General features: G+C 36.3%; 1 protein-coding gene across 6 annotated transcripts in view; it reads right to left on the reverse strand.

Annotated features, from left to right (window-relative positions):
• Positions 1 to 26308, reverse strand: part of PTPRR (protein tyrosine phosphatase receptor type R) — a 283034-nt gene that overhangs the window by 60497 nt on the left and 196229 nt on the right. For all 6 annotated transcript variants that reach the window (XR_010148362.1, XM_509221.8, XM_054663404.2 and 3 more), the window contains one exon: positions 2401 to 2587. Coding sequence is in view for 5 of the 6 variants with exons in the window: in XM_509221.8 (XP_509221.2) it covers positions 2401 to 2587 (187 nt within the window). In the remaining variant the exon portion in view is untranslated. The remainder of the gene's footprint in view (positions 1 to 2400; positions 2588 to 26308) is intronic.

Here is a 26308-nt window from a genome sequence, read left to right on the forward strand (position 1 = left end):
TTACTATAATAGATTATCTTCTCACAGTAATAGTGACTCTTTTAGGATTATTAAAACCTCTTTCCCAAAATGGTAAATATAAAGGGCTTTTTTGTTAATTCAAGTGATGACATGACTTTTTTTTGAATTAAGAAATGGTTTATAACTGGACTGTTCCATTTTAAGTTATAAATGCACTGTTTTTAGTGAAGGGCATTCAAATACTGTTTCTCCCACTTAAGAACATTACTATTCTTATTTTATCAGAGTATACATTATGTGCCTCAAGTGATTGGACAGGGAACAATAGGAAAAGAGTGGCTGTATGTAAGTGCATTAGATCTAAAAAGGTGTGTATCTGTAGCTAACCAGAACAAATAAAGCAACAAGCCAAAGTTTTCAAAAGGGTCCAAACAAACATTTGTTTAAGGATTTGATTATACAAAATAGTATGTTCTCTAACTTTGATAAGATTAATGTGAACAAAATAACTTTTATGTTATTTAATGACTGATAAACATTAAATAGTTGATCAAATAAGATATTTTTACTACTTTAACTTTCTCCAGTAGAAAATTTAACTTAACAGTCTAATATTGATTGAAATAAAAGAAATCATCTTTAAATTCATTCAAATTATCCTAGTTTTCAGTCATTCTGAAAATTTGAGAAAAGCTGGACTATACTATGAATTTGAGGCTTGTTCTACAGAGAGAAACAGCTATTCGTTTATTAATTAATTTATTTTTAGAGATGGGATCTCACTCTGTCACCTAGGTCAGTGTGCAGTGGCACAATCATAGCTCACTGTAACCTCAAACTCCTGGGCTCAAGGCATCCTCCCATCTCAGCTTCCTGAGTAGCTGGGATTACAAGCATGAGCCACAACACCTGGCCCCAACTTACTTATTTTTAAAATAATTTTTCCTTTACTTGCATTATGCTAGCTATCCATGATATTTATCCCTATTCTCTGCTCCAACTAAATGTTTTAACCTGTTTGTTCCAAGTTATAAAAATAAGCAAAATTGTTGAATATTCAATGGAAAACACATGTTCATGTTTGGTAATTTCAAGCACGTCAGTGTCTTTGGGCAAAGCCACGAAGGTAATATCTTTATTCCTCCCCTTCTTCCTTCTCACCTTCTGTTTTCTGACACACACTGACAGTCTGTCACCTTCCAGCATTCTCTTTCTCCTGTGTACTCCTTCTGGCCTTCAATTTCCTTTCAGGAAAGTGGGCTATGGTAAGGTCTTATTTCATAAACAAAGAGCTGTCTGCGGTTCTAGAAAAAAAAGCTCTAGGTGTGCCTTTGGCTAGCTGTGTGACCACTGACTTATTCTTTCATTCCTACAGGTCTCATTTTCTTCACATGTAAAATATGATACACCACAGAGTCTGATTTTCATGTTTGTATTTTACTTTGGACACTTAATAATAGTTGATGGGGCTAATAGTAGATCCAACCCATTGCTGAATCTGTCACCATTAGGATGGCTGCAAATGCCTGAACTAATAATCAATTTATTGTACTCAACCAATATGGCTTAAGATGCAAGAGGTGATCAATAAAGTCAATATTCTCCTTGGGCAACAATTAGACCTAAGAAGGTTTAATCTTACTTCATGTTCTCTGAGTTGATATATGTTATCATGCTTTAAGCTTTCACTAGCAACACTGGTATGTCTAAAACTGAATTCATCATTCTTTTTAGCTCACACTTGGTCTTCCTCCTGTGTTCCTTATTTCGTTAAAGGGCACCATATGCACCCTGTTGGCCAAACCAAAAACACGAATATCAATCCCTGACTTTTCCATTACTTTTGGCTGCCTCATTCAATTAATCCCACTTCTTGTAGATTCCTACAGATTCTTTCCATTTTCCCTTCTACTATATTAGTTTAGGCCACCAACGCAGTTCCATAGGATTAATGCTAGAGCCTCTAAACTGCTCCCTTTTAGTGCCTACTCCACTGCAAATAGAATGATCTATCTAAAACATAAGATAAAGTCCAAGCTCCTAAACATACATTAAGGCTTGGGTTTCTTTCATACTTCTGAGGCTCAACTTTTGCCACTTCCCACCTTGATTTCAATGTTCCAGTTAAACTGAACAGTTTAATTCCCCAGACAGTGACAGCAAGGCTATTCTTTGTCCTGGAATGCCCCTTCTCTGCCCAGCTTCCTATACCACTTATTTGCCTCGCCAATTCTTGCATATTCTGCCTTAATTTAGCTCTACATTCCAATTTTAATACTTATCAATAGTGGATGAGACTGAGTGAATCTAAAACCATTTCACTTTGCCATTTGTTTACTGTAGACTGCTTAAGTATAGGACAGTATCATTTCCATATGTCTCTAGTGCCCCATGTATCAAAATACCGACTGAAGAGTGAACAATAAATAGAAGGCTCACCATGAATTCACTTTGGAGTAAATGTGAACTTGCCACGACGTCCCTCAGCTGAGATCTTGTGAGAATTCGGCTGGCTGACTGCAGATACTCCATTGCTACCTTCTCCCGTGGTGTTGGTATAGACACAAAGGGTTCAATGTTCCCCAAGCTACTCATGTCCAATGTAAGAGATACGTTGGACCCTCTTCTATATTGGAGAAGAATGTTATGTTTAAACACCACATAATTATTTTGATTGAAAAAACTTGTCTTTCTGTACATGCGCACAATTCAGTGAGAACTTTTACAGAAATAACAACCAACTATATTTTCTCTTTTAGTACCATGGTTGGCCATAGCAACTACCCATAGTTCCTTTACAGGAAAATAACAATTTTGTTGTTGGAAAGAACTCTAAATTGAGAAAATATGCTATAATTTATGAATGCATATGCTTATTACAGAAATCATAGTTTGGCTAATAATATTAAGTGAAAAATTAAGTAAAAAAAATTAGGAAAAGCTATATCTATATCTGTATCTTCTGAGTGAATCCCTAAAAAATGGCTTCTGGGGCCAGATGAGGTAGTTCATGACTGCAATCCCAGCACTTTGGGAGGCTGAGGTGGGTGGATTGCCTGAGTTCAGGAGTTCAAGACCAACCTGGGCAACATGGTAAAACCCTGTCTCTACAAAACATACAAAAAGTAGCTGGATGTGGTGACCCACACTTGTAGTCTCAGCTACTAGGGAGGCTGAGGTGAGAGAATCATTTGAGCCCGGGGGGGGTTGAGGCTGCAGTGAGCCGTGATGGTGCCACTGCACTCCAGCCTGGGCAGCAGAGAGAGACCTTGGCTCTAAAATAAATAAATAAAACAATAGATAAAAATAAAAAAAGACGGCTTCTGTATCCTCTATTTTTGTGTATATGTATGCACGCATATGTGAATTGACATACGAATTCACTTAATTTTGTGGTAAACTTATAAGGGGCCATAGAAATCACAGACCCTTAAAATGAGTTACAATTTATCTTCCTCTCATAATTCCCCTTCTCCCGTTGGGGGGCAAGGGGATGCTCTTACAACTTACACAGACCCTGAGTCCTGAGTAGGAAGTGAGGATGCCTTTTACAAGTAATATTAGCTGTGTGGACCAAGGGGTAACTATAAAATAGCATGTGAGAGACTGAGGATTGAAGTCAGAGATGGTGTTTACAAAAACTGTTACATTTAAAGGGGCCGTAGGTGTGTGTCAGATCAAATATGGTGCCAAGCAGTTGGCGGCTCAAGTAAGTAGAGAGCAGGGAAAAACAGGCCAAAATATGTGAGAGTAAAGATAGTAAGAGTAGATGCTAGGCCCAGCAAATTATTCCCTCTGGTATTTTAATACTTACTCTGGAATGCGACATTAAGAAATATTACAGTGGCTTGAGCTTAATTTCAAACAGTGGAAAATTATTGGAATATACAACAACAACAACAACAAAATCCATTAACGAAAATCTATCAGTTTTCTTCTCTGATGAATCTGCCTCTGGTTGCATTTTTGTTGTCATTCTATAATTTGATATGTAATGTCATTTTTGTTAATTTCTAAATGGTTTGTAATTGAGATTTTAATTTCTACTTTAATTTGATGGATATCTGTAAGTTTAGACATTTATTTTCCTTATAATTTCCAGTTATAGTTATGGAAATTAGAGAATGGCTGGCCTTTTAATGGTTGAAACTACTTGATTTTTTTTTTGAGATAAACACTACATCATTTTCTAAATATTTCACAGATGTTTTGCTGGCAACTAGTTTGATTATCTGTGTATGTTCATAAGTATCTATCTGCACATATATACATATATATCACCTTATTATACTATTATTTTATTGAAGATATTACTGTATTCCAACCTATTCTTTCCTTCCTTTTTTTTTTCTACTGGATTTGTCAAAGCCTGAGATATGTATGTGAGTCTTCCACAATAATTATGCTTGTTATTTTTCCTTCTAACAGTTTTTACCTTGTACATTGCAGCCATTGTGTTATTTGAAGGGATTTAGTCATATCTTCACTATAAATGTTACCAATATTACTTTCTTTCCTGTTAATTTTATATTTGCCCTCACATCTGGCTTTAAAAAATGAATATTGATATGCCTATATGTTTTGGGGGGTATGTTTCTGAAAACTTTTTCTCATCCTATTATTATTCTTAACTCTTTTGGATCACTGGGTTAGGGATCAGGGAATAGCATTTATTCTAGATGCTCATAAAATACTGCCTACTAATAGAGGGATATTTTTCCCACTCCACTTTTTCTTTTTTGGTTTTTGGTGGTGGTTGATAGGGTTCCTGTGCTTCTGAGTAGGAGGCAAATAGTTGAAGAAGAGCAAAGAATGGTTCTACTCATGGACCAAGAATTTAATCTATTTTTAGTGGGAAAGTAGTTTTTAAAGTTTTTCAGTTCAGTTCTGGACTTCAAATTGATAGAAAATCCTTATGGATTCTGATAATAGTTTGCCGATTGGTCTTAATATTTAGGGCATTTGTGAGAATTCAGCTTTTGCAGGCTTTATAGATATTTTAGTATGAAGTTGAGAGAGGCTGCTTAGGGGATGGCTAGTCCTATGCCCTTTAAAATCACCATGCCATTCAGTCAAATTTTCAGCCTCAAGAGACAAAATTGTCTGCCCTCTGTCAATGGAGTGATGCTTGTGCTATAGATGGTGAGATCTCTTCCATCTGGAGTGGTCAGAGCAGATTCATGAGGTAGAAGTCATTTAAGTTGGGCTTTGAAAGCAAATGTTTAATAGGTGAGTTTTTGGTCTAGAGTTAAAGAACCTGGTAGGAAAAAAAGTGTAGGAGAATAAATTAATACAACTTTGAAGAACAGCATAGAAGCAGTTTGAGCTAGAGTTCTCTTGTATAAAAATGTATTTTGAAATTGGGGAGCAGGCTTATGTAAGAGAGATGAGAGAGAAGCAACAGTCATAGACACTATAAGACTATAAAAAGCCCAAAAATAGTCCAGGGATGTTGGCTCACACCTGTAATCCCAGCACTTTGGGAGACTGAGGCAGGAGGATCACTTGAGGCCAGGAGTTTGAGACTGGCTGGGGCAACATAGCAAGACCCTGTCTCTACAAAAAATGAAATAGCTAAGTGTTGTGGTGCTTGCCTGTAGTCTCAGCTATTCGGGAGGATGAGGCCGGAAGATTGCTTGAGCCCAGGAGTTCGAGGCTGCGGTGAGGTAAGATTGCACCACTGTCGTACTCCAGGTTGGGTGACAGAGTGAGACCCCATGTCAAAAATAAATAAATAAATAAATAAATAATGAAAAAAAAAAAGCCAGATAAAAGAGGATCCAGAACATCATCAGGGTGTATTAATTTCTGTTTTGACTTCCCACAGTATACGCTGCCTAAACCTGGGAGATTAGAAGCCTTTGACATCCCGTGTCTAAGGTCTATTTGATTTAATGAGTTAATTTTCTAAGGATTCTGTGGTAAGCAGAGAGCTGTGGAAGCATTTTCATGCTAACTGACTTAAGTAATAACCATTTATGTATTACAGTCAGAAAGACATTTCAAAAACAAGATAAACATATAAACTTATGGGAAAATTCTAATTAAGACGTACAAAAAATTGACAGAATTTAGAAAAAAATCAACATAAATAATAGGAGAACTATACCTTTAATAAAAAAGGAATGTGGAAAGCAAGAAAACAAACTCTACTGAAAGCTTTACTTTTATTTTGTCTTGGAACTGTGGGCAAACTGTTTAGCCTTTTTAATGCCTCATGATTGCTGTTGGACAAAAGGGAACATAATAAAAAGCTTTATCAAGCTCCTGCTGCAGCACCAATTATTATTTATGCCAAAAAATAAATAAGAGGGAGGAAATTCAAAAGATACCAATGCAAACAATTGAAGGAAAAAGCAAATTCTTAGGGAAAGGTAAAAGGAATGCAATAAACAGCATGCTAATTATAATTAACTAAAAAGGAAAATATGTATAAATATTATGGGCCAGGGCGACACATCCATTTCAGCAAGAGAATATAAACAACTTTGGGTCAAAATTGTTCAGTTCTAATGACATCAGTTTCTAATGACTTAGAGGTGGGAAGAAAACGTAGCTAAAAATACAGTAACATTACAACTGAGTGTTGGAATAACTCAGAAACCAGGCATTTATTTTCCTGGTAGTTGGGGACCATAATGCTAGATTTTAGAAGCTGAATTTAGGAAGAAAGGGCTAAAATTTCTAGTATCATGTCTACGGGCTCTAATTCTCAGACATGCTACTTTTTTTGCAGTACTTTGGTCACTGAGAACAGTGAGACTTCAAGCAGTATACCTCATTTAGCAACCAATAAAGAATGGAAATGGAAGGAAGAGGACAAAATGAAACAAATGATCATTTTTTCTTGTAGTCCTGGAAGATGTACTTTTGAAACTGTTGGATTATGAAACTAAGTTTCAGTGGGAAATGGTGGCAGCTGCTTATCTTGAAATACTTGAAATGAGAACGGAAAAATATGGATTTTAAAGATTATAAGAAGAATTTAGTACAGAATGAAAGCAAACAGATTTGACTTCCGAGATTTTTTTTTTTTTGGTTCTGTAAAAAGTATATATAATTTGTCTGGAGTTGTCTTCATTAGTGTACACGTCAAATCTTATGTGGTGAGAAGCAAGAACTTTAATGTTGATGTTGTCTTCAGAACTGAAAATGTGATCTTGAATCCTTTAGTCCAACTATTCATCCTTGTGTGTTACAGTGGCCATGAATCTGACAATCTTGGCTTGATCATAAAAGGTGACCTTAAACCCTCTCACCCACAACTTATTTAATTTTGCACATTCGATTTTTCTACATAGTTTTCTAGAATAACTCTACTTAAACAGAATGAAAAAGGAAAAAAAAAAAACCAAGTTTTTGCTCATTTGAATAACAAAGGAGACAAAAGTGGAGAAATGGAGAGATGGAATTCTTTTACTTTGTGTGGACTGAGTGGCATCGGCAGTTCTTTGCAACTCCCAATTCTATGACTTTTAACTTCCAAGGTTAATGGCATTTAATAATGGTATGCTGTTTCCATCTCTTTATCTTCCAGTAAATTATACATAGTACCAACCCTCTTTCTGGATCACTTGAAAGATGATAGGATAAAACAGAAATAAACACGGACCACTAGGAAAGTTAAATTGTCACATAAATGGAGTGTTACCAATTTCGAGAACTGAAATAAATGAGTAGGTATTATGACCATCCATAATAAAATTTCCCAAAAGAAATCCTGAAGGGAAGAAATAATAATAAATATAAAAGATGCCAGGCATGAACCCAGGAAGATGATATATGAATTTCACCCTAAAGTAAAAAGAAAATCTTTTAACATAGAGAACATTTTTAGTGTAGGAAATGATTCATTTTCCTACCTGAAAGGACCTACACCTCACTAGGTAGAATGTTGCTATGCCTTTTGGTTGAATCTATAAAAGTTTTGAATTCATAAAAAGATGTCTGACCATTTATATGTGTATAGGACAAGGCAAAATTTACTACACCCTTATTTTACAAAAAAATTCAAAACAATCATTTAAAAGAACCAGATACATTGAACTTGTCACATTACTCTTGAAATATTGACCTTGGAAAATGCGTTTAATCATTGTTCTGCATTTCGCTTAAGCAACTTGGACCTTAGACTGCATAATCTGCAAATGGGAATAATAATAAAACTCACAAAATTGACTCACACCATAAAAGATAAATAAGCAAGAATATGTGAATATTTCCACCCTAACGTCTGGGATATAATAAACATATATGAATTATTATCATAATTAATAATAACATGGTGATTTTTGCTTCACACTCTATTTACACAGCTATGTGGGAGCTACATGAGTACACACTGATGAACATTTGAGGGAGGTAAAGTTGAGAAAATTCGTTAGTGATTAAGAGTTAGCAGCAGTATTACACATGCAAAATCAACGGCCGTCTAAGTTGGGACTATTTTTCATACTTCAAGTCCTTAACATTTATACCTAATGTCTTTAAAGTTAACAATGTTTTCATGATTCAAAAATAATGCATGCTAACTAAAGCTAAAAATAGAGATTTTACAAATTTCATAATACCCATATTTAGAGTAACTGCTAAGAACATTTTTTGTGTATGTCCTTCAAGTCCTTATATGTATGACAAAAATCTAGATTTTTATTCAATATATTCTTTTATGATTTACTTTTAAAAAAAGGAAGTAGGCACAGAACCATTGCATATGATTTACTTTTTAAAAAAACTATATCATGAATGTCTTTTCATGTCCTCAAATTTTTTTAACACTGTTTTCAAACATTTGATAGTATCCCATTATTGAGATGTGTCATAGTTATTTAACCAATACTTTATTTTTGGACATTGAGTCATTTTCAATTTTTTCACCATTATAAACAAAACTGTAATGAACGTCCTTGTACTTCAATGTTTGTGCATTTCCCTAATTACTTTTCAGTCAAGAAGTCTTAAAAACTAACTCAAAATCTCTTGAGTTTGGAGAAGTCAGTGGGCACTCGCTGTGTGGAAGAGGCATGAAGACAGACTCTTGGAGCTCGCTGATATTGATGTAGCTCAAACTCTCTTCCTCTTTGGTTCAGACCTTTGCAGTTGTTCCTTAGCAAGGCTTCCTAACTCTAAAATCTCCTAGTTCAATAGATTTTTTCCAGATTTCACTGGAATATCTGAGCACTGAAAATATGAGAAAACCCACAAGTAGCTACCCCTTTGACGTAAGATGCTTCCTAATCTATCTACTGTGTATTTCTCCATCCTCATCTCCTGTCACATTCTTATCCGGACCTGTGTCCCAGGCAGACAATCTACCTGCAGCTCTGTTCTCTATGCCTCAAATGTGCTTGCCCCAACACTTTCAGGTTCAATCCTCCAAATGCCAGGGGCTCTTTCCTCTAAGACTTCCTAGCAATTTTCCCAATATGTATCCAATATATATCATATTCACTAGAAATGATTTGCAGTAAAGTGTGAACACATTGAGGCCAAAGACTTTGACTTGAGTTCTCCTGTTGTACCCAGTCATGAACAGATGGAGAGCAACACTTTTGGCATCTGCGTGGATGAATAGTTGCAAATGAATTGGTTAGAGGGATGCTATATGTAATTACTGTGCTTTGACGGTTTTTCCAGTCCTCTGAAAATACAGGAATTGGGGGGACTATATTAAACAGGAGTCTGAAAATTTGGAGTGTAGAAGCCAAGCTTACATAGGTAAATGTTACAGTTGTGATTCAGTTTGAATCTTGTTTAAGCATCAATAAAGTCTGAGCATTAACATCCTAAAGTTACATCCTATGTTAATTTTATTCAGAAAAAGGAAGAAAATGTACTGCTTTGTTTTGTAACCAAGGATGATTAATTTTTACTCCTTTTTTTTGTCATTTGATATTGTTTTGACTGTCACTCATGGTGAGGAGGCTGTTTCCCTTTCAACAAAATAACAAAATGATAGTAGTTCTATTTTTAGTTCCTAAGTTAATTTTTCCTAGTTTATATAATTAAGAAAAAGATGCTAAAAAAATTAATAAATCTCAATGACTAAGCCATTCCTTGTGAAATGAGAAGTCTTCTTTGAATTTCAGCTGATTTAAATATAAATACAAATACACACACACACACACACACACACACACACGGCATTTTCTAAATAGCACAATACAATGAATAACCTCCTGTCTCTTTATGCAATCAACTACCAAAGAACCCTTTTAATCCTGATCATTACAAATAAATTAAATATATTCATTTATTTGTAAGGCCAGAAATGACACCTATTGTCCTGATACCAAAACCTGGCAGAGATTCAATAAAAAAAGAAAACTTCTGGCCAGTATCCTTGATGAACATTGATACACTAATCCTCAATAAAATACTGGCAAACGAAATCCAGCAGCACATCAAAAAGCTTACCCACTGTGATCAAGTAGGCTTTATCCTGGGATGCAAGGTTGGTTCAACATATACAAATCAATAAATGTAATTCATCACATAAGCAGAACTAAAGACAAAACCACATGACCATCTCAATAGATACAGAAAAGAATAAAATTCAACATCCATTCATGTTAAAAACACTTAATAAACTAGGTACTAAAGGAGCATACCTCAAAATACTAAGAGCCATATATGACAAACCCACAGTCAACATCATACTTGAATGGGCAAAAGCAGGAAGCATTCCCCTTGAAAACCAGCATAAGACAAGAATGCTTTCACCACTTGTACTCAACATAGTATTGGATGTCCTGGCCAGAGAAATCAGGCAAGAGGAAGAAATAAAGAGCATTCAAATAGGAAAAGAGGAAGTAAACTATCCCTGTTTGCAGATGACATGATCCTGTTTGCAGATGACATGATCCTATATCTAGAAAACCCAGAGTTTCAGCCCAGAAGCTTCTGAAGCGAATAAACAACTTCAGCAAAGTTTCAGGATACAAAATCAATGTGCAATGTGCAAAAATCACTAGCATTTCTGTACACCAACAACAGTCAAGCCAAGAGGCAAATCAGGAATGAACTCCCATTCACAATTGCCACAAAAAGAATAAAATACCTAGGAATACAGCTAACTAGGGAGATGAAAGACTTCTACAAGGAGAACTGCAAAACACTGCTCAAGTAAATCAGAGATGATACAAACAAATGGAAAAACATTCCACGTTCATGTATAGGAAGAATTAATATTATTAAAATGGCCATACTACCCAAAATGATTTATAGATTCAATGATGGCACTTAATATTAATTAAGCCAAGTTTGTAAGAAATGGCTTACCTGAATTATCTCATTTAACTGTTACAACAATTTTTGAGAAAGATTATTCACAGAACTAGAAAAACTATTTTAAAATTCATATGGAACCAAAAAGGAGCCCGAATAGCCAAGACAATCCTGAGCAAAAAGAACAAAGCTGGAGGCATCATGCTACCTGACTTCAAACTATACTACAGGGCTACAGTAACCAAAACAGCACAGTACTGGGACAAAAACAGACACGGAGACCAATGGAACAGAATAGAGATGCCAGAAATAAGGCTGCACGTCTACAACTATTTGATCTTCAACAAACCTGACAAAAACAAGCAATGGGAAAGTATTCCCTATTCAATAAATGGTGCTGGGAGAACTGGCTAGCCATATGCAGAAAATTAAAACTGGACCCCTTCCTTATATCATATACAAAAATTAACTCAAGATGGCTTTAACGCTTAAATGTAAAAACCCAAACTATAAAAATCCTTTAAGAAAATCCAGACAATACCATTCAAGCCATAGGCAAGGACACAGGCATTTCATGATGAAGATGTCAAAAATGATTTCAACAAAAGGAAAAATTGACAAATGGGATTTAATTAAACCAAAGAGCTTCTGCACAGCAAAAGAAACTATCAACAGAGTATAACAGACAACCTCCAGAATGGGGGAAAATTTTTGCCAACTCTGCATCAGACAAAGGTCTAATATCCAGCATCTATAAGGAACCTTAACAAATTTACAAGAAAAAAAATCTCATTAAAAGGTGATCAAAGGACATGAACAGACACTTCCCAAAAGAAGATATAGGTGCAGTCAACAATCATGAAAAAAATCTCAACATCACTGATAATTAGAGAAACACAAATCAAAACCATAATGAGATACCCTCTCACACCAGTTAGAATGGCTACTATTAAAAAGTCAAAAAATGACATATGCTGGCAAGGTTGTGGAGAAAAAGGAATGCTTATACACTGTTGGTGGGAGTGTAAATTAATTCAACCATTGTGAAAGACACGGTGGCAATTCCTTAAAGACCTATAGACAGAAATATCATTCGACCCAGCAATCCCATATACCCAAAGGAATATAAATTGCTCTATTATAAAGACACATTCACACATATGTTCATTGCAGCACTATTCACAACAGCAAAGACATGGAATCAACCTAAATGCCCAGTAATGATGGACTGGATAAAGAAAATGTGCTACATATACACCATGTAATACTATGCAGCCATAAAAAAAGAACGAAATTATGTCCTTTGCAGGGACATGGGTGGGTCTGGAGGCCATCAGCCTTAGCAAACTAACACAGGAACAGAAAATCAAACACTGTATATTCTCCCTTATAAGTGGGTGCTAAATGATGAGAACACATGGATATGTAGAGGGGAAAAACACACACTGGAGCCTAACGGAGGGTAGAGAGTGGGAGGAGGAAGAGGATCAGGAAAAATAACTAAGGGGTAGTAGGATTATTTAGTATATTTATATTTAGTATATTTATTTATATTTAGGGGTAGTAGGATAACTAAGGGGTAGTAGGTATTAACCTGGGTGATGAAATAATGTGTACAACAAACCCCCATGACACAAGTTTATCTACGTAACAAACCTGCACATGTACCCCTGAACTTAACATAGAAGTCAAAAAAGAGCCCTTTATTTTAATTCCAAATCCTTAAATTTGTTTTTAGTCATTGGAAAGAAACATTTATAAAGTATTCACAAAGAAAATTTTTACATTTATGCCAAGGATTATATACTTTTAAAAGTACCCTTTAATATCTATCTGAAAGATTCTAGATTCCATCTCAGTCATTTGATATAAAAAGCAGATATCTTAAGTCATTAACCAGGGTACATCAAGGTCTGCCTTTACCTAAAATGAACTCTCAATCAAAATTATGAAAATCTACTCTCTCCAGAGTTTCTCCAAATGTTTACCCAAGAACAGTAAGTTATTTAAATATACATCTCTGTGTTTGTTCAGTGTTCACTTAAAAGTGTACCACCCGCCATGTAATCGTGGGCTTTGGTCAGTTAGGTGCTTTGCAAATAAACCAGGATGACCTTTGCTCCCTACAAGTCACTGGCCTTTCACCTTGGAATTTCAGAGTAGGGAGTTGCTTCCTTTTGGCCAGTGGAGAGTCAATGACTTTGCTGGGTTACTCTGTGGCCACAGATTATATTTAAAGTATCATCAGTCTTCAGGTGGAAGGAAGGAAGGCGCCAATTACCTGGAAGGGCTGTGTTAGAATTAAATGAAGAGAATGCACTTGATTTGATCACCATGATCAGATTCTTGCCAGTATAAATACACAATCATGTTATCGGTGATGCCTAGTACATGGATGAATGCCTAAATATAAATTATTTAACACAGTTGCCAATAGTTAAAATAAACCTCTCCCCATAAGTAACTGGGATTTGTTGATTTGATGCCATTCATAATAATTCATTTTTTTCTGGGTCCTTCCTCATCCAGTGTCAGATAAAATAATTGCAAGATAACCCTGAAAATCAAATAGCCATTCACTCAAGTGCAGATATTAGGCATACCAGATGAAGTAAAGAGTTTTTATTTTTGATACTGTGTTTTATTATCTATATTATGTCCAAGGAGCAGATAGACTGGTAAAAAATAAGTATTTCTGGAATGCAAAATATACACATTTTAGAGTGAACTGAAATTTGTCACGTAAAGGACGTTTTTATGCTTGCTATAAGAAATATATCCCTTTGCTTTTCCAGAAATAAAAATGTTCTAAATTAGCATGCTTTAACCAAATCGAACAAAATGAAAAAATGCCCAGAAGCAATTCCCAACCAATTTTATATAATATTAATGAGTAATATTTATGATAGAAAACTAAAGTTATATATACTCCCTCCTCTTTCTTATTGAGATACAACTTATGTACAATAAAATTCACATTTCCAAAGTGTAAAATTCAATGGTTTTTATTATAGTCACTTAGTTGTATAAGCATCACTACAATCAATTTTAAAGCATTTTCCTCACTCCCCCCCAAAAAATTCTCCCTGCTCACTGGCAGTTACTCTGTATTTCTCTCTCTCTCCAGGCTCTAGAAACCACTAATATACATGCTGTGTCTGTAGATTTACCTGCTTTGGACATTTCGTATAAATGGAATCATACAACGTATGGCCTCTTGTGTCTTGTCTGACTTCTTTTACGTAGCATAAATGTTTTCACGGTTCATCCATGTTGTAGCATCTATCAGTACTACATTCCTTTTCATGGCACAATATAGTCCATTGTATGGATACACCCACATTTTGTGTATTCATTCATCAGTTGATAGACATTTGGGTTGTTTCTACTTTTGGCTAGTATGAATTATTTTGCTATGAACATTTGTGTTTAAGTTTTGCATGAACATATGTTTTCATTTCTTTTGGGTATACACCTAGGAATGGAATTTCTGGGTTATATGGTAACTACATTTAACTTTTTGAGAAACTACCAAATTCTTTTCCAAAGTGGCTGTACCATTTTATGTTTCCATCTGCAATGTCTGAGATTTCCAATTTCTCCACATTCTTGCTAATACTTGCTGTTGCCTTTTTTTTTTTTTTTATAACAGCCATCCTAGTAGGTGTGAAGTGTATCTCATTGTGGCTTTGGTTACATTTCCCTAATGACTAACAATGTTGAGCATGTTTTCTTTGGCTTACTGGACATTTATATATATTCTGTGGATAAATGCCTAATGAAATCCTTGGCCCATTTTTAATTTGGGTTGTCTTTTTATTTTGTGTTGTAAAATTATGTATATATTCTGGACACTAGACCCTTATTACATATATGCCTTCCCATTCTATGAATTGTCTTTTCACTTTCTGATAGTATTTGTGATGATTAATTTTATATGTCAAGTTGAGTGGGCCATGGGTTGCCTGCGTATTTGGTCAAACCTTATTGTGGGTGTTTCTCTGAGCGTGTTTTGGATGAGAGTAACATTTACATTGGAAGACAGAGTGAAGCAGAGCAACCCTCCTAATGTAGTAGGTCTTATCCTATCAGTTATGGAGATATAGCATAGATTAAAAGTGAAGTTTTGGCACTACTTAGTTATTCTGAAGTAGATACCTGAAGGTATCTCTGTGGTCTTCATGACTGTGTCTGCCTACATTATTATTCAAATAATGTGGTTACTGTTCTAGTCCCACTTCATTTTATATTGAATAGACATATCTATGATATAAATATCTATTAATTCAAAGAAAACAATATCTTGTTTTAATTATTAAAATGTTAATTATAAAATTAATACATACTTATACTAAAGTTTTCAAATAATGCAGAAGGAAGCAAATGAAAAAGAAAGCCCTCTTCCCCTAGTTCTCCCCGCCTCCTGATTTTCTGGCTCTGCTTCTCACAGCTCACCACAATTTGGGTTATGTACCCTTCTTTCAATTGCCCATGCACTTACAAAGACAAATATAAATTGGATCATAAAATTTCATATAGTTTTGCAACTTTTTCCCTACTTTACATTATATATTGGAAAACTTGTCTTATTAGAACAACAATGTGGATTTCATAATTAAATGCACAATTATATATATATGTTAATAGATATTTATTTCCAATTCTTTTTGCTATTACCAACAATGTTGCCATGGAGAGTCTTCTACTGTATATTTGTTTATTCATGCAAATGTATCTGTACGAACATAATATAAGTTTCTCCTATAGACCAGGTGCAGTGGCTCTCACCTTTACTCCCAGCACTTTGGGAGGCTGAGGCGGGCAGATTGCATGAGCCCAGGAGTTTGAGACCAGCCAAGGGAACATGGCAAAAGCCCATCTCTACAAAAAATACAAAAATTAGCTGGGCATGGTGGTGTGTTCCTGTAGTTCCAGCCACCTGGGAGGCTGAGTGGGAAGATCGCTGGAGCCTAGGGAGGTTGAGGCTACAGTGAGCCGTGATCACGCTACTGCACTCCAGCCTTGCTGACAGAGTGAGACCCTGTCTCCAAAAAAAGTTTCTTCTACATATTGAGTATGCCAAAAATAATTTTTTTTTGTTATTTAAGACATTACGATATCAGGGAACCTGCCCCGATAGTCATGTAGGTTCTTTTCTATTTTCCCTAAGCATCGGCTGGTTTGAGAAATAAAGGGACAGAGTACAAAAGAGAGAAATTTTAAAGCTGGGTGTCCGGGGGAGATATCACATGTCAGTAGGTTCTGTGATGCCCCACAAGCCGTAAAACCAGCAAGTTTTTATTAGGGAGTTTCAAAAGGGGAGGGAGTATACGAACAGGGTATGGGTCACAGACATCAAGTACTTCACAAGGTAATAGAATATCACAAGGCAAATGGAGGCAGGGTGAAATCACAAGACCACAGGACTACAGGACCGGGGCAAAATTAAAATTGCTAATGAAGTTTCGGGCACCATTGTCATTGATAACATCTTATCAGGAGACAGGGTTTTGAGAGCAACCGGTCTGACCAAAATTTATTAGGTGGGAATTTCTTCTTCCCAATAAGCCCGGGAGCGCTATGCAAGACTGGGGTCTATTTCACCCCTACAGTCTACAGACCATAACAGACGGCCACGCCCAGGGGGGCCAGTTCAGAGACCCACCCCCAGGCGCGTATTCTCTTTCCCAGGGATATTCCTTGCTGAGAAAAAGAATTCAGCGATATTTCTCCCATTTGCTTTTGAAAGAAGAGAAATATGGCTCTGCTCCACCCGGCTCACTGGTGGTCAGTGTTTAAGGTTCTCTGTCTTGTTCCCTAAACATTGCTGTTTTCCTGTTCTTTCTTCAAGGTGCCCAGATTTCATATTGTTCAAACACAGGTGCTCTACAATTTGTGCAGTTAATGCAATTATCATAGGGTCCTGAGGCGACATACATCCTTCTCAGCTGACAGGATTAAGAGATTAAAGTAAAGACAGGCATAGGAAATCACAAGGGTATTGATTGGGGAAGTGATAAGTGTCCATGAAATCTTTACAATTTATGTTTAGAGATTGCAGTAAAGACAGGCATAAGAAATTATAAAAGTATTAATTTGGGGGACTAATAAATGTCCATGAAATCTTCACAATCCAGGTTCTTCTGCCATGGCTTCAGCCGGTCCCTCCGTTTGGGGTCCCTGACTTCCCGCAACCTTACATAAAGCAGCCTCTTCTTTTATCTATCAGCTTCTAAGTGTTTATAACAGGATAAAATCATTAAAATATTGGAATTCTAGACATGCTAGAAAACACTCAGATTGGGTCCACTGTATATGTACTCTAACTTTATCTCCCATTTTTGGGTAGAATTGTTAATAATTTTCAATTTTTTTCTATTGTCTGTCTTCTAAGTAAAAAAAAAAAAGTTTGCCTCTAATGAAATTTGTGTATTTGTAAATTATATACATGTACTATTATACTTATGTATTATGCAAAGTATGAAATATTTACAAAATTTGAAGTAGGAAAGGGCAAGATAAATATATGTTTTTTGTAATATATATGTTTTACACCCTAATGGATCATTTTACACATTTCTTGGGATGCACATGCCCCACTTTGAGACCACTCTCTCAATTATCTAGACTTACATAGGTAATGGTAACTTTTTTCAGCCACTTTGGATATACAAGACAGTAAGCACCTAGGACCTATGGTATCTACCATATCAGCTACAAGCACGATTCATCAAAGATTATTTAAAATAGCATTTTGCTGGGCGTGGTGGCTCATGGCTGTAATACCAGCTACTTGGGAGGCTGAGGCAGGAAGGATCACTTGAGCCCAGGAGTTCAAGGCTGCAGTGAGCTATAATTGTGCCACTGCACTCTAGCCTGGGGACAGAACAAGTCCCTGTCCCATAAAATAAAATCATTTTGTGTATCACAGAAGACACTTCAGTCTTCCCTATAGATATGCAACTGGTAATCATTAAGTTCTCACTGCAAGAATATATCATCCAAATCACCACTATAACCATAAAGACAAAATTAAAATGTTCTAAACTTACTATATTCAACATTTCTCTCAGGCAGATGGCAGTGAAGAATATGTAAAAACAGACTTTTAAACAACGGCTACAAGAATATTCCTTGTTTCTCTAACATACTATTCTTCCTCAGGTATTGTTTTATGAGTTAATTCATTATTTCTTTTCATCAGAGATCTTTTAATATAAAAATCATAATATTTATCTGGACAACTCTTAATTTCTGAGATACTCAATAATGACATTTTTATTATATCTCCAATATACGTTTCTGTGAATGACATAATAATGAACACAGAAAATCTTTAAAAACATTGAGCACTAACATTCTTTTCAAATAAAGAGAGAATGTTAGGTTAAAATAACTTCTGATACCAACTAACTCTGTCATCTTAGCATATGAAGCTGTCCTAAGCTATACCAGTGACATTTCATTCTGAAAATGATCATTTCTGATGAAAATGAACTCAAGAAATACACAAATGAGTCTAAGTACTGAAAGACTCTAACAAAGGATTACAAGGGATAGGGTCACCAAATTGAGCAAACACAAGCACGAGACTCGCCCCAGTTAGATTTTGAAAAATAGCTCTATCACATTTTTGTAATTTAATGAAAAAATGCTTAGTACAGGACATGCAGCACATCCTGACAAAGTCAATACAAGACACAGGACAAAACTGTTAAATACAGAACATGTCCCATATCTACAGAATGCCTGGCTAACCTAACAAGATGGAACATAATTGACCTAATTTTAATTTCTTCCATGCATCCGGGCATTTCCTGTGTGCATGGCAGGGATTTGTAGGTGTGAAAAGGAAAATAAGAATGAAATACAAAGGAGTTTCCAAACTGACTAGAAATGAATTATTTCTTCTGTTTATCATAATGTTTTGCATTGATTCCAAAGGAAAAAAAATAGTATTTGCTTTTATTACATATTAAACAATTATCATATAAAACCTGATAATTGGTCAGTAATTTTCCTGTAATAATGCTTATTGATTTCTGGCATGAATAGGCATCTATGCTAAGAAAAGAAAAATACAATCTTCTTTTTAAAAATCCTATACAGCCATGGTATTTGAAAAGTCTCTCAAATATTAACTGTCTGAATCAGGATAAAATGACTTTTAGAAAACCCATTACTTTGATTTAAATGTTATTTTTTTTATAGAATTGGAATTGCTTCTTGTCTGCTGAACATTTGAGACAACAAAGTATTGTATAGATTTAACACTGAACGCTATACTTCTAAGAGAGATTTCAAATAAATACCTCATGGCCCACTGTTTTTTTTTTTTTTTTTTTTTTTTTTTTTTTTTTTTTTCTTGAGATGCAGTCTTGCTCTGCTGCTGAGGTTGGAGTGCAATAGCACGATCTCAGCTCACTGCAATCGCTGCCTCCTGGGTTCAAGCGATTCTCCTGCCTCAGCCTCCCGAGTAGCTGGGATTACAGGCGTGTGCCACCATGCTCAGCTAATTTTTTGTATTTTCAGTAGAGACGGGGTTTCACCATGATGGCTAGGCTGGTCTCAAACTCCTGACCTCGTGATCCGCCTGCCTAGCCTCCCAAAATGCTGGGATTACAGGCGTGAGCCACTATGCCTGGCCGGTCCACTGTTTTAAACACAAATACACACCTTTTTTGCGTCTTACCATTCAGGGTTGAATGTTTGGTGGAATGTTTTAAAGAGTTAGATGTTACATTAATCCTTTGTATTTTATGTGAAGAAAATGTATTCATGCTAAAAATAGTTTTCAACAATTTAAATATTTTGAGTGTGTATATTGTAGATGAGGTGAAATGTTTACAAAACAAGGATTCAATTATAATGGGGAAATACTAGAAGAATACATAAATTTACAGATTGAAACATATTTATACCATTTTGCACATGCTTGAAATATTGTGTAAAACAATTTGAAGATAAGTCCTTTGGACTTTTTTTGCTTTCGTATGTCTGAATTATCAATACGCACATTTTCCACCAATAATTCTCCATGTCAGATGAGGACATTCGGAGAAGTGTGAATGAGATAAAAACGACGTGCTTAAGACATTCTGTTCAAACGGATAGAGTTCATTAACTGAATACTCCTGACCGGTTCCTGGAGTTCAGATCCACACCTAACAAATTCCCAAAGTTCTTCAGACCTCAGCAAGTCAAAATACGCTACGGAAATCATTTTTGACAAGAACTCTCGCGCTAAGCTTTAAGTAATCAGTATCTGGTTAGGACAGGAATCACCCAGTATCCTGTGGAGGAAAACAGCTGACATGAAGGCCATTTCTGCTTTCCCTCTTCTAATCATGCTTTCTAACCTACTGCCAATTCGCTCCTAGGCTGCCCTCGATAAGGCATGCCGTAGGATTACGGGAACCCAAAGTTCACGAATGCAAACTTCACGAGGCTGCCCGGCCCCATCCTTTCCTGAAGATCATATCTACAGCAAAACGGTGCTTTATCCTAGAAATCCCTTTTCAATCCAAATCCTAATGGAACTCCTTGACAACCCCTTGACTAAATTACATTAGTAATATAGTTCCTAACAATTTCCTTTGTTAGGAAGGGGAGCAAAAGGGCAAAAAAATCATTTTTTTAAAAAAATAATGAAAATTGCAAAGGCTTAAGCACTGAAAGAATTGCTTGCCTCTAAAACAAATCTGTATCATTACTAACAAGCGATAAAAGGCCTTCCGATGGATACCAAATGAGAACCTTCCAGAGGGCCACGGGCGCCCAGCTGGAAACCCCTGCTAAGAGCATCTGCAGTCTGAACCCACGGTGACTGCGCGTCTTCTCTGGATGCCAATAACAGACCTCTGCGAAGGGAGGCTTCGGCTGCTCCCCGTCAGCTTTAGGATTGGTACATGGCCCTTTCTTTGTTTATCTGATTTGCCTTTAAATCTTACAATGGCAACAAGTGTCTCAAGTAGGATTGTTGAGGACAGAGAAAAAATGCTCAAATGTCCTTTGAACAAAACCAAGAGCCCACCCTGCCGACGACCCTGAAACCTCTCCTGTCTGTAAGTGGCGCACAAGCGCCACCTGGAGGGTGCAAGGCGCAACCATCGCTCTTCTCAAAGTGGAATTGGTCTGTGTTAGGCTGAAGAGATTATTTTATTTTAAAATGCTTCCATTCCTCCACTGAAAAAATTTAATATAGTCTAATTATGAATATGGAGAATGTGGAAAAAGAAAAATCCTCGGGTGCCTTAGTCATTAGGGGAAGCAGGAAATAGAAACAAGCGGGAGATCTGGGGGCACATTACCTGGGCTCGAATCCTATCTCTGCAGTAATGTACTCTGCGACCATGGAAATGTACTTGAATGCCTGTGTCTCCGTTTCCTTATCATTAAATTTGAGATGATATAATTTACCCACCTGAGGTGGATATGAGGAGGAAATGATTTTATATATCTGTGATGCATCTTGTACAGTACCTGGCATATAGCAACTGCTCCACAAATGTTAGGTATAGGCATAGACTTAACAAGTCTTTTCCAGTTTTTTCCTCTCTATGTAGAGGTATTGCTCTGTTACCCTGGTAATTTTTTTTTTTTTTTTGAGACAGGGTCTTGCTCTGTCGCCCAGGCTGGAGTGCAGTTGCATGACCTCAGCTCACTGCAACCTCCAACTCCCGGGTTCAAGCGATTCTCCTGCCTCAGTCTCCAGAGTAACTGGCTAATTTTTGTATTTTTAGTAGAGACAGGGTTTCTCCATGTTGCCCAGGCTGGTCTTGAACTGGTCTCAAGTGATCCCCCAGGCTTGGCCTCCCAAACTGCTAGGACTTACAGGCATGAGCCACCACACCTGGCTCAGGTACATTTTTCTTATTGGTACTACCGCTAGGCCCTAGGATATTATCCTATATTTGAATATGCTTGATACATAATCTTATTTCACCCCACTCCCTCATCTTCGACTCCAATAACTTTTTCTATTTGGTTTCAGATTAAAGCTCAGATTTGGTTCTTCACTGAATAGGGTTTGCCTATATAGAGGTGCTCCTTAACAGCACTGCTTTCTAGTATAAGCATGTCAACAGAGGTTTAGTTATTTAAAATGCATATCTTATATAAACCAGATAATCCACAAAAACACTCGTGCCATATTCCCCTAAAAGAAATGTGTTGCAGGCATATACCCATTGTTACTTCTCTTGCTTGGAAGTCCTGCAAAAGCTCTTACTTACACATGGTACTGCCAAATATCCTAAAGTTCTCCAGTTAGAAATAGGTTAGAAATATACTGAGGAGTTAGAAATATACTGAGGAGAACCAAGAGAACAGTTTTGATTAGAGTCTGAGTCAGTCAACATTGCACATATATAAAACTTCTGTCTAAGAATAGGTAATTTATCTATCCTGGCAGAGCATTTCATGAGGGGCACCGCTATTGTGAATAACAATGGACAGCCACCTCCCTTGGGCACAACCCTTTCCTCGGCTGATGGAACAGCAGGTGGAAAGAAGAGCAGGCACACGGTGGATAGCTCCTGTCCAAATAGATTATCACACAAATCAAAAGGTGGACTATTGTGGGGGAGGAATTATAAAATATATTTCAAACACATTTTAGGTATTTGGCAGGATTCTGTTTGGGTTCACCATCAGCTTTCTTATAGGGCCTTGGCAAATGCAAAGTTTCCCTGACTGCTTAGAAATATTTATGATCTTGGGCTTTTTTCTACTAGGCAAAACTGGAATTATGAATTCTGCACAGTATAGGATTCATAACACTGCAAACTTTTCTAGCCCGTTTAATCTTTATTTCACAGGCCTAGCTTTTCTATGGAAGATACCGTAGTGAACAAGTAAACAAAGTGGATTGAAATTCGCCCTGCTAATATATCCAGGAAAGGAATCGTTGGGAGGATAGTTGGATGATTATTGGAACTGGCAGGTCAGTGAGGGCAGCAGACTCTCAAAGAGCACGAACATGCTGACCAATTCATTAGAGACTCTACAGCCCAAATTGACCCCAATTTAAAATGTATCCAAATTTTGGCATGGGAAGTATTGTATTAAGAAATAAGAACAAAATAGCAGAGTTTGTTTTCAAAATGAGGGAGGCATAGATGAAAAATGGCTAAAGGCTTTTTTACCCTTTGAAAAATCTGTCCCGGCTATGTGCCCCCCGTGGATGCTTCCTTTCCCACCCACTCCTTTCCTGCTTTCTTACTACCAGAACCCAGGGTCCTTTTGGGTCTTGTGCCTAGGACTTGCAAATGCCTCGGGTGAATAAGAATGCTTTTCCTGTGTAAGAGCACAAGACATTTTAGGAACAGGAAAAGCCTATCCGGTCCAACATACCTGCCCTTTTTAGGTTTATCTAAATCTCACCTTCCTGCATTGTTACCTTCCTTCATCTTCCTATATAGAGATAACATTTCTTGTATGTTTCTCATGATCTCTCCTGTCACTAGACCTGATAAAATTAGACCTATATTTTAGTACCACTCTCGTTAAAACATGATTTCTGAAAAGAGTTCGCAAGGCTAGTAAACAGTTTGTAATTTTTCTTTTTTAAGAGTCATAAACCATGAGTTTGAAAGAGGAGACTCCAAAGAAGCTTGACTTGGAGGGACGCGGAGGTCATCTGGCTTGACTTTGTGCTTAGCTTTTATTTATGAGTTATCTTATTTGCCAGAATCTGGGTACCAACATTTTCTCTCAGAGTGTTCAGTGACAAGGGATATGTTTATTTGGGATAAGACTCATTATGAAGAAAATATGCAGGTGGCTAAAGATTAATTACAAGCAGCAGAGGCCTGTTAAAAAGCTTAACATTCTCTGAGCCCTTCCTTGCCCCCTGTTTCACAGTTCATATCTGGAATTTACAATAGAGTGAGGTAAGCCACCCGCCGTCATAAAGAAGGTGAAATATTTATTGAACAGATGTTTCATTACTCAAGAAAATTCACATTTTCAAGTAAAAAGCCAAAAGATGGGCCTTCCACCCAAGTCCCTGAAAAAGATTCTTGGCAGCATTTATATTTAGTGCCTACAAGTTTTACGCACTGAATTTTTACTGTTTAGATGTGCGGGTCAACAAATCACTGAGAAGACACCAAAACTGTCTGCCAGATGTCGACCACTGATTAATTTGTCTTAAGTTCAGCCAAAAGGGAAGAAAATATGATGGGTGGAGCATGAACAGCAAGCACAATCAACATCTGACCAACCAGGGTTTCCTGTCACCTTGGGAACAAAATTGATTGGCACTGGTTTCCTGTGTACAAGTTAAAAACCAGTAGCAACTGCAGTAACAAGAATAAACTACAGATAAGAGACTTGGAAATTAAATCAAGGCACATCACCAAAATTTCAGCTTGCAACCCTAAGCAGAAAAGTTCCAAGAGAACTTTTTGAGGGCTTTTTTTTTTCCCCTTTTAAGCTATTTTGTATGTAAACTTAATTTTTCTAATTTTGCCACTTCTGGCAATCTGAAATCATTAAAAAGGACACAATTCAAATTTATGTTAGAGGTCATAAATTTTGCCCAGGACTCAATATTTTCTCATTTTTCCAAAGATAAAATCTTATTTATGCATTATAGCGACTTGGTTTTCACTTTATCTTGAATTATAGCTTTTAAGAGGCAGAAAGAATCCTTTTTATAAGGACAGTCTCAAGTGTACACACAGATTAAATATTACAAATATAGGTTGCAAATAAAACTTTCAAAATGTGGGATTATAGAAAGCAAAAGAGAACCAACCAAAGCATCAACAAATTTACCTTTTTGTTTTTTTTAAAGATTTTTCTTATTTCCTTAGCTGCTTTTGCATTAGCATTAAATAACGTTCTTATTGGAGTGGTATGTGCATGGCCCAACTCAATTTTATTTGCTTTTAGTGTGAATCTGAAGTTTTATTTTTTATTGCTTTATTCATTTATTTACAGATACTTGTTAAGCACCTAAATATGTAGAGGCATGTCTATAAATTAAGGAGCATGGCAATTTGCTCTTTATGTTTAAAAATTCACAGTGAGAGACTCCTCAAAATTAGACAAACACACAAAAAACGATACAGATTTTTGAGGAAGAATGAAATAGGAGAGCAAAATGTTTGCAAAATATGCTTTCTTTGATAGTCTAAGTTGGAAGTTGTAAAAAGTGACCATTTTGGTTATAAGAGGTTTTTAAAGTTACTTCGTATCCTTTCATTCTATTCTTCCAATTTCAGAATCACTTCCAAAATGTATTCATTCATTTTATAAGTATATATAAATTGCAAAATACTCCTCATACTGAATTTTAAAATTCATGCTACTTCTGCTGTCACTACCAGTATAGTGGTTAAGAGTGGATTATGGAGCCAGACTGCCGGGGGTTCAAATTCAGGTTCTACCCCTTAAGACTGTGTCACCTTGGGCAACTTAACCTGTATGTGCCCAGTTTTCTCATCTGTAAAATGGGGATACAACTTGTGCACGTGCTTCACTGGAATTCTATGAGGCTTAATTGAGATAATATGTGTGAAACACAACAGGGCTTGATAACGTAATAAATGTAACAATGTAACTCTTAACTGGTATTATTAATGTTTTTTATTACTACTGCACTGCTATTGCTGCTGTTTCTGCTACCAAGACACCTTCAGTGCTACTGCTACCCTTGTTGCAGCTTCCTCTGTGTTTCTGGCCATTGTAGTGATATATTCTCAGGTTGTTGCTATTACTGACCCCTATTGGTAGTTACCACTGCTACTGCTACTGTTACAAGTAGTGTTGGTGCTTGTTCCTGCTGCAATTGCTATCATTGCTGTTACTATTATTAGCAGTTACTAGAGGTGTAGTGTGTGCATATATATGTATGTGTATGTAAGTCTGGAGATATATATATATACACACACACACATATATATATTTATATAATGTTAATGGTGGCTATTTTGGTGGTGCAACTGGCTAGGAAATAATCTTTATCTTTGTTTTTGCTTAAATATGCTTTCAAAATTTCTATAAAATGTGTTATTTGCACAGTTCATTTAAAATTAAAAATATTAATAAGGGCTGGAGAAATATTGAAATCTCATATTCGTCAATATTTTGTACTGCCTCATGGCCTATTCCA

The sequence above is a fragment of the Pan troglodytes genome, chromosome 10, assembly GCF_028858775.2.
Source record: "Pan troglodytes isolate AG18354 chromosome 10, NHGRI_mPanTro3-v2.0_pri, whole genome shotgun sequence".
Lineage (NCBI taxonomy): Eukaryota > Metazoa > Chordata > Mammalia > Primates > Hominidae > Pan > Pan troglodytes.